General features: G+C 61.7%; 5 protein-coding genes across 5 annotated transcripts; all 5 read left to right on the forward strand.

Moving 5' to 3' along the window:
• Positions 1 to 335: 335 nt before the first annotated feature.
• Positions 336 to 2,366, forward strand: LSCM1_03718 (uncharacterized protein; the record flags this gene model as incomplete). Its single annotated transcript, XM_067321251.1, has 1 exon — positions 336 to 2,366. The coding sequence occupies one exon, from the start codon at positions 336 to 338 to the stop codon at positions 2,364 to 2,366; it is 2,031 nt and encodes a 676-aa protein (XP_067176619.1).
• Positions 2,367 to 6,503: 4,137 nt separating this feature from the next.
• LSCM1_03719 (uncharacterized protein) lies at positions 6,504 to 8,294 on the forward strand (the record flags this gene model as incomplete). Its single annotated transcript, XM_067321252.1, has 1 exon — positions 6,504 to 8,294. The coding sequence occupies one exon, from the start codon at positions 6,504 to 6,506 to the stop codon at positions 8,292 to 8,294; it is 1,791 nt and encodes a 596-aa protein (XP_067176620.1).
• Positions 8,295 to 9,128: 834 nt separating this feature from the next.
• Positions 9,129 to 9,821, forward strand: LSCM1_03720 (uncharacterized protein; the record flags this gene model as incomplete). The annotated part of the gene is made up of 1 exon (XM_067321253.1): positions 9,129 to 9,821. The coding sequence occupies one exon, from the start codon at positions 9,129 to 9,131 to the stop codon at positions 9,819 to 9,821; it is 693 nt and encodes a 230-aa protein (XP_067176621.1).
• Positions 9,822 to 11,404: 1,583 nt separating this feature from the next.
• Positions 11,405 to 12,904, forward strand: LSCM1_03721 (uncharacterized protein; the record flags this gene model as incomplete). The annotated part of the gene is made up of 1 exon (XM_067321254.1): positions 11,405 to 12,904. One exon carries the CDS (start codon positions 11,405 to 11,407, stop codon positions 12,902 to 12,904), a length of 1,500 nt encoding a protein of 499 aa, XP_067176622.1.
• Positions 12,905 to 14,121: 1,217 nt separating this feature from the next.
• LSCM1_03722 (uncharacterized protein) lies at positions 14,122 to 16,224 on the forward strand (the record flags this gene model as incomplete). The annotated part of the gene is made up of 1 exon (XM_067321255.1): positions 14,122 to 16,224. The coding sequence occupies one exon, from the start codon at positions 14,122 to 14,124 to the stop codon at positions 16,222 to 16,224; it is 2,103 nt and encodes a 700-aa protein (XP_067176623.1).
• Positions 16,225 to 16,231: the final 7 nt, after the last annotated feature.

Genomic DNA, 16,231 nt, shown 5'->3' on the forward strand with positions numbered 1-16,231 from the left:
AGCAGGTAGCAGGAGAGGGAGAGAGAGGAGCTGCCGGGAGCCACATCACGTCAATGCGCAAGTGCGCAGTTCATTGCTTCCTCAAGTGCCTGCACACATTCTCTGCCTTCCCAGCGCGCTTGTCTGACGTGTCCCCCTGCTTCTCTCCTCTACGGGAGAGGCGATATTTCTTTCCACAGTTGACTAGCTTCTTCTGCCGGCGGCTGGCTGGGTCGGTTGCGGCGGTCTCCGAAGGCGGGTGTCTTTCTTGTCCCCAGCGGCCCGACAGATCACCCCAAGCGCACTGTGCTTAAGCTTCCGCGCGTCGCCACTTGCTCCATACAGCCTTTTGGCGCATGATCCGGGCACCTGATATCAACAGCGAAAAGATGCAGGAGAATGACAGCCGCACCGACGGACCCGTCAATAGCGCCGTCGGCGCGTCGTCTTTTCCGCGGCTGCCCTCGATGCAGTGGAGCGGAGAGAGGCCTCCCCCAACAGCCCCGCCGGCTGGGCAAATACCGCGCGTGCAGGCGCTAGCGCGATGGCCGCGCGGAGAGGACGGCGGCACAAAGGCCAAGTCGCTGTTCGCGGCAGCAAATGATGTGGGCCAGTCGGGGCTGTTGGAGGCGCACTGGGACTGTGCGGTGGGGGGAGCCAAATGGCACACAGAGCCTGAGACGTTAGATTTGGGGGCGCCCTTGCATGCTGCAGTGCCGCTGGCGACCAACACTTGCGCCGCTGCGCACGTGACAGCCTTGCATGAGGAAGGGAGTAGGCACCCCGAAAGCACCACTGACGATGTCAGTGGCACCGGAGCTGTGCGCCAGGAGATGAGCCTCCCACAGCACCGCGGCGGCCGCCGCCACAGCCACGGCACCGAAAGAGCCAACGGCGTGCCCGGTGGAGGTGCGGACAGTGTGTGTGACGACGATAGCGAGGACGATGACTCCAAGAGCACTTCGACGGCGCGCAGTCGCAGCGCAGAAGGAGCGAACACGGCGCCCCCCTCTGCATCTCCTGTTGACGGGGGTGCCCAACGCTGTGTCGCCTCGACCCGCCAGGCCGCGAACGCGCTGCCTCGCATGTTGGCGCTGCAGCGATCTTTTGAAGCGGAAGCAAGGCACCTGTACGAGTACTGTGGCATGCACGTTGTCGAGTGGCCGACGCTGGCGGTGGAGTGGATTCCGGACCGAACTTTCATCGACCCGGAGCGTGACTATACGCTGCAGTACTTGGCGATTGGTGCCCAGGTGCACCCGCTTAGCGAGGCGACGAACACCGTGAAACTAATGGAGGTGGCGGTGCCGGTCGCCGCAGCGAGGGAGGCCATGCACGGTGCCTATGGTGACGACGACGTTGCCAAGGCGGGACCGGCGGATCCGGAAGGGGCAGAGAACCTCGATCCTGGCAAGCGCTTTGCCAACATCAAAGGCCACTTCCGCTGCGAGCAGACGCTAACGGTGGATGCACCAGTGCTGAAGATTCGAGCGATGCCTGCAGAGACGAACATTATCGCCGTCAAGACGGCGTCTGCGTTCATTGGGGTGTATAACCTCGTGCAAGAGCTCACGGAGGATGAGGCTGGTCGAACAGTGCCGGACGCACTGCTGCGCGGGCACCGACGTGGCGGCTTTGGGCTCTGCTGGAACACGCTGAAGCCCGGATTCATTGCTAGCGCTGCCGATGACGGCTACGTTAACTACTACGACGTGAGTCACCGCTTGACGATCGACATGCGCGAAGCACCCGCCGTCGACCCGGTCCTGTCCGTCCCTCAGACGCCGCCACTCGAGCGCTTGGTTGGCCATCGAGACATCGTCACCGACTGCAGCTGGCACGCTTCGCAGGGCCACTTGCTGACGTCTTCGAGCATGGACGGAGACGTGCGCTTGTGGGACATTCGCATGCGCATTGGTGGTGCCACGATCTACTCGGCGCATGCAAGCGGCGCGACAGCAGCCCAGTTTCATCCCATATGCACCTTCCAGCTGGCGACCACTGGCGCGGAGGGAAGTGTTAGCCTGTGGGATATCCGCCACACCGCTGAACCGGTCAGGGAGCTTAACTACCACGGCCGCGCCATCACGGGCCTGCAGTGGTCGCCGTTTAGCGAGACTGTTATGCTGAGTTACGGCGCAGACGGCCGCGTCGTCTTGTGGGATCTTGCGAAGACGTCACTGCCGCTCGATTACTCGAAGAGCCAAGTGGCACCACCGGAGGTGTCATTTGTGCACATCGGCCATGTGGGTCGCGTGACGGACGCTTCGTGGAGCTCCTCCAAGGCAGAGGAATGGCTGGTGGCGTCCGCCGACACAACTAACGGGCTACAAGTGTACCGCCCACGACGCGATGTGGTTCAGGAGTACCGTGCCTACGAGGAGTAAGAGGGCCGCTACTTTTTCGTTGGCTATTTCGCCCTTCGTCTTTGACTACTGCCCTCCATGTCGTGAAGGGTGCTGGGGCAGGCGAAGTCTCCCTCCGCGCGTGCATCCCTCGGGGGGGGGTATGCCTGCGTGAGTGACGGGATCGCCCCCGGTTTCGCTCGTGATCCCTTCTTCTCCAACCTTCAGTAGGCTACTTGGTGGAGTGAGCAAGAGGGGTGGGGCGTTTGTGTGCGCGTGTATGTATGCGGTCACGGGCCCGCTTGGGTGACTGCGTGTGTGTCGGGTGGCGTTGCCCTTTCTTTTTGTTCGTCTGCGCATCCCCCTCTCTTCTCCTCACTCGAGTGAGGAAGAGGCTGCGGTCGAGGCGCGCTTTGCCCTTGCAATAGCCTGAGATGCGGAGAAGGGACTGCACAGGGTACGCCAAGGCGCCGTATGAAGTCCTTTTCTATTTTTTTTCACGCTATTTCTTTTCTTTCCATGTGCCTACGCCAGTGTGGGGATAGTGAAAAAAGAGGTGAAGGGGGTGAGGAGGTGGTGGTAGTGCCACACTTGAATGGTTTGGGTGACGGTGGGAGGGAGGTGGCGAGAGGGTATGAGAGGTGCACACAAACATCGTTGCCATCGGGGCCGAGGAGAGCGTCACGCTAGACGAAAATTTTCGGTGGTGGCGTCGTCACAGAGCGAAAGGCGAGGGGAGTATCGCCGGCTCAGGTTTGCCATTCGGACGCAGAAATGAAAAGGAACGGTGTGGGCGTATGTGTTCGTAGACCGGAGGGGACCAACACCTCTCACTCCACGCGGCATTCGGCGATGCCCCTTTCCCTCTCCACGTCGCCCCAATCCTCCCTTCTGCTGATTTCTTGACCGTCTGGTGGAGAAGTGGTCTATGTGTTTTTTTTTTTCATCAGGAGTGTAGCCCCGCCACCGTGACTCTTGCTTCTTCGTGCTGTGCTCGCCGTTTCACTTTGGCTTTCACCCTCTTTGCTCGCGTGCCTCCTTAACCTTTCGGCTCGCGCTCTCTTGTTGTCCTCAGCTCTGCTTTTTGCATTCGCTGCTGGACGTATTCCTTTCCCTCAGCAGCCATCACGCGGATGCGTCATGTCCGTGTAGAGACGGCGTACATGTGCATGCCCGTCTTGGATCACACGTGTGCGCCCGCTTTGAGGCCGCTTTTCATTTTATTTGAATCGTTCTTCGCTAGCGGAAGGGAAGGTAAAAGGGCCAGTGATGTCTCATACTTGCGACGCTCGTGTGGCTTTGCATGTGCGATGCGTCGAGGGCGCGTCACTGTGCCCCATGGGAGTGCACATGCGCTTGTCCTCTCGTCTCTCTTGAGTGGGGCGTCAATGTCCTGCGCATCGTGCGGCCTTCTCTTCCTCGATCTTTGGCTTTACGTGCCTATGATGTGCTCTTTTGCCCCCCCCTCTTTTTTTCCCGCTCGCTCGTCCACTGACTTCACAGAGAGAGTGTCACGGCCTCTTCTTACGCGTCCTCCCCTCGGTGCATCGCGCTTGGGGGTAGTGTCTGGCAGCCATTGCTTGAGCGGTTTCTCGCACGTTTTGTGCGCTCGTGGCCTTTTTTTGCTGTTTTCAGTCGTCGAGGTGTGCTCCACTGTTGCTGCTGCCGTCGCCCCTTTCTCCCCCTTCGCTGCCTTCCACTTTCCACCCCAACCCCCTTTTTTTCGACTTGTGGAGGAGACCATCGGTTCTGTACCCTCTTCGACGTATGCCTAGCGAAGAGAGGGATTCTATATATAAAAAAAGGGGAAGGGGAGGGTGAGGGAGGCTGGATGCAGAAGAGAGCGTCAAAGGCGGCGAGCATGCACTTCATTGCTCATCGCCGCACGCCTTGTGCTACGGTTAGCGGGTCAGTATCGGTACTGTTTGTGCGAGGCAGGAAGGAGGGGGTGATGCGTGTGCTCTGCTAGAGACGGGTCTATACGTATGGGGCGCAGGGGAGGATGGGGTAGTGTGGGAGCGCCGAGCCCTCTGCACATAATGTTCAGACACGTCGAGGCAGTGGATGTCTGCCAACTTGCAACGATGCGCTTTGTGAAGGGCACTTTCGCTTTTCTTTCTGAGTCCTCACTCCAGAGCCTTGCTCTCAGCCTCAGCGTGAGGGCCGACATCGACGTCTGGGATTGAGGCCACACTCCTTTCCCTCCCCTGCATCAGTCCCTCAAGGCCTCATTATCTCTCCGCCTTGACCATTCCAGAGGGCCTGGGTAGCGAGGGACGTCTCAGGAGCCCGGTGGCCCCCCCTCTCCCACACACACACACGCACACTCGCGCTCTGTAGGGCTGCCGAGCAGCCAGCCCCCCCTTTTCCCTAGCAGACGCCGCACCGCTCCTCGCGGCGATGCAGGGTCAGGTGCCTGCGGCGTAGGGAGGGGGAGGATGAGAGCGACGCACCGGTACGTATGTTGGCGGCGAGGTGGTGGATGGCGTTTGGGACTGGTGCTGTGGCCAGGCGGCGGAGCTGGCGCATGGCTGTAGCGATGTGTCGTAGCGCTGCTTCGTGGCAGGGCGCGATGAGGGGGGCTATCCGTGCGTGCGTGCATGACGTGGCTGGAAGCAGAGGGGGTGGGGGAGCGGCTCGTCCGACTTTGGACGGGAGCGTGGAGATGCCGACAGAGGCAACCCTCTTATCGCACCCCCACAGCGCTCCTTCGCCTTTGTATGTGACGCTTCTGGTGAAAGCAGCGCTGTGGGCGCTGGCGACGAGCGCTCTCTCTCGGTCTCTCCACGCCTCCCTTTTTTGTCGTTCTCCCCGCGAAGGCAGCGGGTGCGCGTGCCAGTGCCCGGGGAGGGTAGGGACTGCATAGGCTTCTTCGCCTTTCTTTAGCCCCCCTCCTCCTCTCGCCTGTGTTTGCACGGATCCCTCTGGGCATAGCGGTGCGATGAGATGGGGAGACGATTGCACTGTGCCCAGCGGAGGCGTGAGGTCGCTTCGGTCTACCGGGTGTACGTGTGGGCTGCATCGTTGGGAGCGGAACGCGGCGGCCTTCCCGCCCTTCCCGTCGTTTGTGCGGCCTGTGCCTTCCGAGTCAGTCCCGCCCATCCGGCCCCATTTGGCGCCTCCGCTGGGTGAGACGGGAAGCTGGTAGGGTAGGCGGCGCCGCACTGCTCACAGTGGACCAACACCATGGATATACGCGCAGCTGTTTGCTGTGGACGGGGCGCGCTGTATTCCTGCCGGGATGGGCTTGGCGTGAGCGGAGCGACCGTGTACACCCACCCATGGGCTAGATTGACCGAGGCGCATGTGCTGACTCAGTAAGGGCCCTCGGGGCCCCGTTTCTCCTCCCTATCACTGTCCTCTTCGTCTGACGCTGCCAAGGGAGAAGCGATGCTTGCCAGAATGTGCGTGTGAGCGCACGCCGGTGCTTTGAGTCAGTTGCTGTGCTGCGCATGGACCAAACGTGCTAGCACCGGCTGAGGTCCAGTCTTAGTGCCCTCTCGAAGAGGATGGCTAGGACGTCGACCTCTCGGTCGCTTCCCAAGGGAGGGGTGGCCGTCTCGCTTATCGTCCCGCGGTCCGTCTTCCCGCTTGACCACGCACTGGGAGGAGCTGCGCATAGGCAGGCAAACGCCCTCCCACATAGAGACACAGACATCCGTGCGTGTTTCTGCGTGAGTCTGCTTGCTCAGCTTGTGCATCGTATGTCTTTCTCCTTCGGCCACTCTCCTTAACTAATATACCGAGCGCGTGTTGGTGTGGGGCTGTGGGAGTGGGTCGAGGGTGGGCGATGACGTTGGCGTTGAAGCTGTTGTGGCTGCAAGGCGACAAAAATAAAGCGATCGTTCTCTGAGCGGCACATGAGCTCTTGTGTGTGGTGTGTGTAGGCGTCTCCCGGACTCTGACCTCCTTCTTTTCCTCCCTCTAAAGAGGCTTCCTCCACACCCCGTGAATGGTGAAGCACAGCCGACGCCATCATCTCTGGTCGTCTTCCCCTTCTGAAGCGTCTCGGCCCTTTAGACGCTGAGCTCGAAGTCGCAGTGGTGGCAGAATGCTCGTGTCAGCGCAGGACGGATAGGGGCGCATCTCTCGAAGTTTTCTTTTTCTCGCTGCTCTCTCTCCATCTGTGGGCCTCTTCGGGCGCCGCGACACCTCCGGGCCAAAGTCCTCAAGCTGCATATGGTGCGACGACCCGTGCACGATTCCATGGTGGAGGGTCATCTTCGCCTCCGCCAACCTTCGCGCTCGAGGAGGACTAGGCGGCATAGTGAGGAGGACAACAGCAGCACGGCATCACCCCCCTCTGCTTCTCACCGTGAGTCGCAGCGAGCGCGGGAGCGAGAGAAGTTGCCCATTCCGCGCAAGCGTTACCGGTGGCGCAGCAGGGGCAGCAGCTCTTTGGAGGACCGCAGCTATCGTCACTGCCGTCATCGAGAAAGGCGCGAGCGGCGCGCCGGAGATGGAACCGATGCGAAGTACCGAACTCGGAGTGAAGACGGTCGAGACAGCGCTTGGCAGCACCAGCGGCGTGTGAGGGCCGACCGCGCGCTCGGCGGTGGCAGCCTGCACCGCCCGTGTCCGCCGTCACCGAATGCCTCAGTACTGCCTCGGCAGACGCCTGCGGATGCCCCACTCGCTACAAAAACTGCGGTCATCTCAAACGCAAGCCTTGCAGTGAGTGTTCCCGTGTCATCATCGAGGGCCGAAAGCTGTAAGCCTTCTCTTGAGGAACTCGTCCAGTCTCCTCAGGCGCCGGCCCCTCGAATGGAAGCAATCGACGATCGCAAACATCTGTTCCGCGCTCCCTGGTGTCCGGCTCCTCTGCAAGTGTCGAATACCGCGAGTGCGGAACGGTGCTTTGGGGCTGTTGCTGCAACCCCCGCAGCAGCTGGTGTCGCCTCCACTGACTCTGTCCACGGCGCTCCCTTGGTTGGCTTACTGCCCTCTCCGTATCCCTCGCAGCGTCCCCCGACGCCGGTTTTCCTGCCTGCAGCCGGCGCGCCACCGCCATCTCTCAGTACTGCCGCAACGGCGCCGTTTTCGGAGGAGGACCACTTTGCGTGGCTCTGTGCACCAGCGTCACCAACAGAGAGCCGCGCAAGCGCCACTGTTCCTTCTGAGGTGACCGCTGGGTACCGTGGGCTTGCTCGCACTGAACGAGTGCCCACGTCACAGACCGAGAGAGAGCGCAAGCGCGAGCAGGGTCGCAGCAGCGTTGGTGCAACGGCGGCTCAACTTTCTCACCCCTCGTCCGCAAGCGTCGAGGCGCAGGGTAGTGTTGTGCCTGCTCTAGTGCAAGGCTCGGCGGGGGCGCCGGCCGCAACCGCGCCTCACGCACTCACCCACGTAGGGCCGCAACATGAGGAAATAAGCTACCTCACTAGCTTCTCTCTTCACACGTCTTGGGACGCATTGGTGGCGGCGCCGCCGCTACTGCACACGACGCCCCGCATGCCAAGCCTCTTGGCCTCCGACGTGCGTGGCACTGGCACGACTGCTGCGCATTTGGGCATATCTGCCTCGCCGGCGCACGCGCGTATGGGCCTCGATCGTGCGTGTATGCCGCCAGCAGGCACACGTGGCGAGTCGCTCATCGACACCTCTCCTGCGACGGAGAAAGGCGAAGCGAGCCAAGGAGGAGAGGCACACACGAGCGCCGCGCAGCAGGAGCCTGGCTTACCCTCTCTGTGCTGCCCACCTTCTCCTGCCACGGCCTCACCGAAAGCAGAATGCGATAGCCACGAATGCCCGCGCGAAGACCTACGCCAAGTTGAGGAGGATGGTGCGCGTACCTTTGTGAAGCACTTCACGAACGGCCTCGTGTTTTTGGACCCGCCATGGTTCATCTGCCCAGCGCTGCTGGACAACTGCGAACACCCTTACTACATGACCTGGCTAGATGAGCTCGATGTTGGCTCGGTGGAGGAGGCGGTGACAGACGCCAAGGCAAAGCTGCTGGCAGATGCGTGAGCGCTCGCCGCTGCGCACTGTAGAGGGCAAAGTGAGCGTATGAGGAGGTGGCGGCTGGAGTTGCTGATGAGCAGGAGCCATGAGATACACAAGGCAGTTCCTCTGTGCCGAGGGACTCACTAATGTACACGTCCTTGTCGGCATCTCTGCTGCCGTTGCTTTGGTAGCCGCTGCAGTGCGCCGTGGTGTGCCCCTGCCCGCTATTCCATTTTTTGTCGGGCACCGATCTCAGAGAAAGCACGCAGCGCGCCGTTTTGTGTATATCGGATGGCTTCATGCCCCCTTCTACTCCCCGCCATATACGTACACACAGCATCAACTAATCAGGGCTGACGCTGACACGTGCAGCACTGTCCGCGCCCTCTAGTGGCCCTTCTCAAGCGCCTATGACATGGCTGCCCGATGTGTGGTTGGGATAATATGCCCGCGTACGTGTGAAGTGCGCCACCACACGTCGCATAGGCTACTCGCTCGCTTCTTTCTCGTTGACGCTTCCGCTTCCTCAGCTCCGTGGACACGCGCCGCCGCCGTCTCCCCCCTCTTTCAACCCCTTTTGTGATGTGCCTGCGCATTGCTGCATTCGCGCGCGCGCACACACACACACATGCGCGCTCCCTTGCCTATCTGAAGGTCCCCGTCCCTTCGCACAGAAAACGTAAGCGGAAAACGCAGTCGGCAACGCGACTGCCCCACCCCTTTTTTGGCGCCGCTTTCCCTCAGGAGACCCTTTCCGCCAACAGGCCCCCCCCACAGCCTACTGGCAATCCGGCGGCATCGCCCTTCACGCCCGCACACGTGTCTCCACGCGCCCAGACACATTTTTGCGTTTCTACCATGCGCCGTACTTTTGGCCAGCTGAGCCGTTGTGCTCTGCGCGCCTGCCGTGGCGCCGGAGCTGCCGTGTTTGTTCACGCGCCTGGACTCGTCAGTTTGCAGTCCATGTCTGAGCCGGCGGCGCTCACGGTGCCACGCCGCGCCGCCAGCGACGGCGCGCTCGCCGACGCCACACGCCGAGAATTGGAGGAGGAAATGGGTCGTAGCGACAAGCCAGAGCAGCCGACACCGCCGGCCGGTTGGCAGGTGGAGCGGAAGCCGGGCACGTGCACCTTTGAACTTACCAAGTCGTTCGAGGATGAGGAGCTGGTGGTGCGGTACAGCACGAACCAGGACTCTGACAAGGCGAACAGTCACGACATCTTTGTGTACGTCACCCAAAAGGGTGGCCAGACGATGCAGTCGGACCTGAGCATCGAGGAGGGCGAGCTGGTACTGAACAACATCCGCTTCTACGATGACGCGGTACTTGCGAAAGACACCAGCGCTGAGGCCGAGGCGAAACGGAACGAGCTGTACACCGGCCCACTGGTGCACGAGTTGGACTACGATCTACTGAACTGCGTGATGGCTTACTTGGAAAAGCGGGGCGTGGACGAGAAGCTGGGCGAATTCGTGATCCTGTACAGCTTTTGGGCGGAGCAGCAAGATTACGAGGCTTGGCTGTCCACCATGAATAAGTTTGCCGCGTAGGGGGACGAGCAGGTTCCAGAGGGGGCCGCCAGAAGCGGAAGAGAGAAGCAAGAGGTCCGAGGTACGCATGCTGTTGTGCATGTGCCCGTGTCTTTTTTGCGTTTGAAGTAGTGACGGGTGGGAGGGAGGAAGGAGCGGCTGGTGCTGGCGGTGGGCGCAAACTTGAGCTCAGTGATGGATGGAGTACACTGCGGGCGATTGCCCCTCCCCCCTCCTCGAAAAAAAAATAAGCTAAGAAGGTAAGGGAGTACAGGGAGAGATGCATCACCTCGCAGATGCGGGCGCCCGCATTTTTCGCGTCCTCCTTTTGCTTCCATCCCTGAGGCACCGCAGCCGCTCTCATCGAGTGCGTCTCCCCTCGCTAGTCAGCTTCTCTGTCGCCTTGCGCGAGAGGAAGGGCATACCCTCCTCAGAATCCTCACGTGAGCACCTCGCTCTGCGCATCTGTGTGTGTGTGTGAAGGAGGTTTGGGAGCTCGAGGATGTGCGACCCCAACAGAGGTTGAGGCGCGCGCTCGCCCTTGTGGGTTCTCACACTTCCCACTCCTCATTTCGCCTTGGCACTCCTCCCTTTTCGACAGAGGCAGACAGGAGGCGGGCCTAGAGGAGGGCAGAGACCTGAACGAGGAGGAGAGCATTGGTGCCCTCGCTGAGATGCTGTGGAGTGGGATGGGGTAGGAGAGGAGTCGCACACTCTCATGGGGACCGACGGCGAGACGCTTTTGTGCCTTGCCACCCCCTCTCCTCTCTGGCTCTGCCTTTGCTCCACTCGCCATGAACGCGAGCAGCTGTGCCCGCGCATCAGTGACAGCGATGCCGTTCGGAGGTGCCCCTCTTTTTCGTGCGCAAACTTCTCCGCTGCCTCTTTTTTAGCCTTCCTCTGCCGCCTTTGGCCACGCCTGTTTCCACCGCTTTCTCCGCGGCGTTCTCTTAAGCGCACGTAACAACTGGCGGTGCGTGCCGATCGGGGCACGGGAAAGGAGGCGGAGGGAAGGGGGCGCGGCGGTGGGGTCAGTGGTGTGCTTCGAAGCTCGCTCAGCTCTTCACCTCTCCTCTTCCCCCCCGTCCACGTCATCGCCGAAGGAAGAACGAAGAAATCGAAGCGCGGGTGGCAGCAGAACCAAAAGCGGGCAAAAAGACTCTCGCGACGACATGTGGCGTGCCACCGGCAGCCGCCTTCCGTCCCTCTCTTTTGCTGTGCCTGCCGGGGCCGTGGGGCGCTCACTATTTACACTTCTGTGTGGGCATGGGCGACGAGGAGGAGAGAGGGGTCAGCGCCATACCCAGACAGAGAGGCGCCACTGGTCACACTTCGCCCCCTCCCCCTTCTATGGCTGCTCCGGCCCTCATCTCATAGCAGTTAGAGGGCTCTCTCGTACTTCGTGTCTCCCTGCCGCCGCCGCCCTCTCTCTCTTTCCCCTCTTAGTGCGCCCCCTCCCCCCTCTTCCTCATCGATCGTGTTGGCTCGAGCCGCAGGTGTTCAGGCGCTTGTGCCATCACGGCCCCCTCTGTTTTTTCCCTTTTCGCATTCGTGCGACTTGGAACGGACAAGAGTAGTAAACGATCGTATCACATCCTGGTCGGATGCGTTCGCAGAAGGAGTACATTGGTGGTGTTCCCGTCGTGGTGTACCTCGCAGACGGCGATGTTCTTCACCCCACTGACCGCCCCGCGCCCGCAGCCTTTGTGCTGCCTCGTACCACGATGCTTCTCGCCATCGTTCGCGACCTGCTCCAGCTTTTTCGCCCGTACGCGGCGGCGCTGCACCCGGAGACGACGCAGGTGTGGTTCAGCGTTCGAGATACCCCGCTGTCGTGGCTGTACCCTGCTGGTGCCGTCAAGGACTACGTAACCGAATGCCTCCGCGAAGAGCGGGCGTCATACCTCTCAGCATCGTCGACGTCGTCCCCGTCCTCGCCGTCAAGGGCAGCGCTCCTTCAGTCCCATTTGTTCTCCATCATGAGCGAGCCGCTCGAGCTCAACTTCCACATTCACTCCCTTACGAAGGAGAGCTCGTTGGCCCGGACCGTGCCGCTCTACATCAACTACGACAGGCTGGAGGAGCACATCCGGATGGAGGTGAAGCAGGTGCACAAGGCCGCCTACACGGTGCTCTACGGCAACTACGCCATCTATCAGCGCGAGGCTGAGTCGGCACTACAGGCGGCGGTCGGACTGGCCCTGTACCGACCCTTTGACGCGCCTGCACATGAGCAGCTACAGCCGCAGCGCTACGGCAGCCTCAGTCTCGGCGGCGACAGCGGCGCCAGTGCGGGCAAGGGCGGCTATCCGTCCAGTGCCAGCCCCCGAGGCGGGCATCCGACATCCATCGCCTTCGCATCGCCCTACCTTCTCGCCGAGTACCAGCAGCTTCTCCGCGGCTTATTGACGCCTCGACCGCACGTGGCATACCTCATTCGCATCGGCTTTCCCTTCGCCTATCGAGGCGCCTCAGGCCGAAGCGAAAGCGGATACTTGCAGTACGATGCGCATCGTGTCTCCGCGGCTCCGGCACTCTCACTGTCAGCAACGACGACAGAGGCGGCAGCTGCGACAACGATCGAGTCCGAGCACCTCCCCCTGGGCCTGCTGCTGTGGCGGCTGTTCCGCGTACCTGTTTTGCGGTGGAAGGCACAGCAGTCGCAAGAGTCGCCCATGGACGACGCAGGAGCAGCTACCACTGCGCATGCTTCAGCGGTAGTTCTCAGCGAGGTGGAGCTCACGTATCAGCAACTACTGCGCACGCTAGCCCCTTATTACAGCGACCCTCCCGATTGCGCAACAGATCGGTTGGAGAAGCAGGAGCCGCTCTTGACTGGCAATCCACTGGAGCCGCCGGCATGGGCGGCGTGGGAGCGCGACATGGTGCAAGCCTTCATGCGCGACTACGAGGAAGGCCCCGAGAAAGGGGGCCCAGGGCTCGGGTTCGTGGAGGCTGCCGCGCCGTCGGGCTTGCCTGGTGCTGCCCGTCGCTTGCGCTTTGTGGTGCAGGGCATTCGGCCCTCGCTCTTCACCCCTGGAAGCTTCCTGGAGGCGCACCTCTCTTCCAGCGACCGCGCCATTTTCGTCACGATTCAGGTGTGATTCCAGCGAGCTTTGAGCAGGGCGGAGGAGGAGGAGGGGGGAGAAGAGAGAAGAAGCTGACAGAGAGGTTGACGGGGAGGTTCACCGGTGAGCTTCTGCGTGCCGCTTTCCTTTTTCTGCTTCTTCACGCTTGCGTGCGTGCGCATCGCGCTTTCTCTCTCGCTGCGGTTGAATTGATTACTGCTGGCGGGCTTACTTGAAGTCATCACTGCGCTCACCGTTCGTATCTTACTGTCTCTGTAACTCTCTGCTCTTGGCTGGGCCGCGCACTTTTGCTTGCGGCATGTTGGCTGCCTCTTTGTTTTGGCCGATCTGTATGTTTGTGTCTGCTCGCTTGTCAGCAAAACCTGCAGCGCTCCTCCTATTCGCTCCCTGTAACCCTCGCTTTATCGGCTAGTCTGCCTCGCTGGTGCTGCATGGAAGGGGGAGGGAGGGAGGGAGGGGGGATCATTCCTTGCACGCAGGCCCGCACATCAGAGATGCAGTGGAGCGGGGCTCTTTTGCTCGACTCCTTTTTCCCTTTTCGCTGTTTCACTAACATGCGCGTCTCCCTATTCGCTTCGGACAGTCGATGCTCAGCAATCACGAACACATCTACCCCGCCGACCATGAGAGGAGGAGAGACATATACACACCGTTTCGGAACAGAGGGGAGGCAAGGAAATAGCAAGGTGCTCCTCCCTCTCCCCAGCGCTTGCTCTCTCGTGGACGCGCGCCCCTGCAGTGCCGAGGATGGCCGTTGCAGTGTGATGCACGCATCTTGCTGGCGGCGTTCCTGCTCGCTGTTGCCTCGTTGACCTCCACATGCTTCACTTCACGTAGGGGGCGGGGAGTGGTAATGTGGTACACCGCCTTGTCGCTTCTCTTCCCTGCAGCTTTCTGACCCCCTTTCCATGTTTCCGCGGGCCCACGCTCTCTTCACCATGTCTTCTCCGACACGCCCTGCCGTTTACCTGTACACCCTCAGTACTCTGGCGAAATCCGACGTGTGCTCTCCCCGCTCTCTGTCGGACGCAGAGGGTGTCCAGGTGGTATAGCCATCACCAGCTCACCGCATCTAGAGCATACGGTGAATGAAGCTGCTCTACGTGATAGTTGTGCCGTGATGCTGAGGTGCGCCATAGCGTTCGATCCTTCGGCCTCGTCTTTCCCCACCCCCTCCACCACTGCACGCCGCCGGCAACGCTCCGCTGCAGTACCTTACCCCTCTTTTTCCTATGCCTGCGCTCCTCCCACACCGAGTTGTGGAGGACTGCCTTCTTCAGGGTGCTCATCTACCCGAGGCGCTTTATGCGGTTGTGGGCTTGGTGTGGTTTAGCCTTGTCAACGGCGCGCGCGACGCGCCGGCTGGAGAAGTCGTTGCCACCGCCAACACTACCCCTGAGGCAGAGACAGAGGCTGCATCTCCGGCCGCTCCGCTGGCAAGTGCATCACGGGCAGGCGACACACGTGACCCACGAAGCGGCGTATCAGACATCGCAGAGGTGACGTTAGACGCGCTTCTCAGGCAGGCAACGGCTGACCACGCTGTCTCCACCGCCGACGTGGATGCGTGGGCCAGCACGGCGCTGCGCAGCTTCGTTGGCGATTGCGATGCGTCCCTTATTGCGCCACTCGTGACGATGCTGCCAGCGGCGCCTCAGGCCGGCGCGCCTGCAGCGATCTCTGAGACGAGATCGGAAGCTTCCGCGTCATGTATGTCTCGGCGTGTGCTGGTGGTCGAGCTCAGTCCCCTAATCTTGCGCGTGCTCCTGTGGTGGGCTGGCCGTCCCCAGCTCCCGTCGCGGCGCAGCGGGCACGCTGCCAAGGCCGCACAACACGATGCTGTCAGCAACCGCGTCGACAGCGGCAGTATGGAGGGCGAGCGGGCGAGCAAGCCACCTGCAAGCAGTAGCGGCAAGTTGAACCCGTCGTCCAGCGAGGATGGCGCCAATGTCGATGTACCTCCACCGCCGCTGCAGGCTGATGCGCTGCATTCGCACCAGCTGCGACTGCGCATTGCCGACATCTTCGTCCTGCTTTGCCGCGGCGGCGGTGGGGTAGTGGTGTCGGACGCGCTCCTGTACGGCCGTTGCCACGACGCCTCCGAGCTTGCGGCGCAGCGCTGCCACCTTGTGTTTAGCGGCTTCTCCGATGCACGTTGGAGGGTGGCGACAACATGGACTTCCACCTCGACTGCGCGCTTTAGTGACACCGTGGACCTGGGGTCCATTGAGGCTTTTACTCCGCTTGGTGGGGGCGGGGACGGTTCAGGGGCGCGCGGCGGCACGTACGATGCGAGCGAAGTGCTTGGCGCGCTGATGGACTTGCACTTATCTGTCGCATCTGCCACCCACCATTCTCACCCAGGACCGTCGCTGCGCCTTACAAGTGACACGAGCGTAGAGTCAGACGCGGTGGCGACAGGCGCGCTGCTCCGCGCTCTGCTCCGATGCCCAGCGCTCAACAAAAGAGTGATGCGCCTGTTCAGCGGCGACGCGCGCGCAGCGAAATCGCGGCGCTTAAGGCGTGGGGGCTCAGCTCTCGTGAAGATGCCGCCTTCTGCGGCGTCGGAGAACGCCTCACAGGAGCTCGTCTCGCCTTCGCTTTCGACCGCACCCTTGAACGTGGCCGGCGCTCGAAGGCAGCTCGATTTTTTCCTGCCCGCCCTCACTCACCCGTCACCTATTGTGTCGTCCGAGTCGTGGAAAACATTGACGGTGCTGCTCTTCCCCTTCTCGGTCGCCACCGTCAGCTCTGCGACGCGCCGGCTATTGCTGTCAACGCCGGCTTGCCCGGTGCAGCGCCTCCTTGCGGCTGCTCTGGCGCTGCCTGGGGACGACAACAACGGCACATCGACACAACAGCCTGGCTCACACCTGCCTTCCCACCCTATGGCGCGCAACAACGCGCTGCGGCTCCTTCATGTGCTGTGCACCTCCACCGATCTGCCGCCGGCCGTCCAGCTACTCTTTTACCAGTGCCCCGCGCTTCTGTGGCGAGTGCTTCGCCTGGCCGCTGCCGCCTGCCAGGGGATACCCGCCGCTCATGTGGGGCTGGTGCGACGCGTGCTTGCCGACTACGTCATGCTCTCTGCTCGGCAGCCAGAGAGTTGTGCGGGTGGCAGTGCCGACCTTCTAAGCAGCGCTAGCGTCACCACCCAGAGACTTCTGCGCGATAACAAAACAGCCGTTGCCCGCTTCTTGGCGTCGACGTGCGCGGTATGGGGAGGCGTCGGTGGCAGCATCGCACCAGAGGACGCTGGCGGCGATTTGGCCGGTGCGGCCTCGGAGAATGGCTACGATGAGGGACACGTAATGGCGGCTCTGCATGCGCTGTGAGCGTGCG

Source organism: Leishmania martiniquensis, chromosome 30, assembly GCF_017916325.1.
Source record: "Leishmania martiniquensis isolate LSCM1 chromosome 30, whole genome shotgun sequence".
In the NCBI taxonomy this organism is placed as follows: Eukaryota; Euglenozoa; class Kinetoplastea; order Trypanosomatida; family Trypanosomatidae; genus Leishmania; species Leishmania martiniquensis.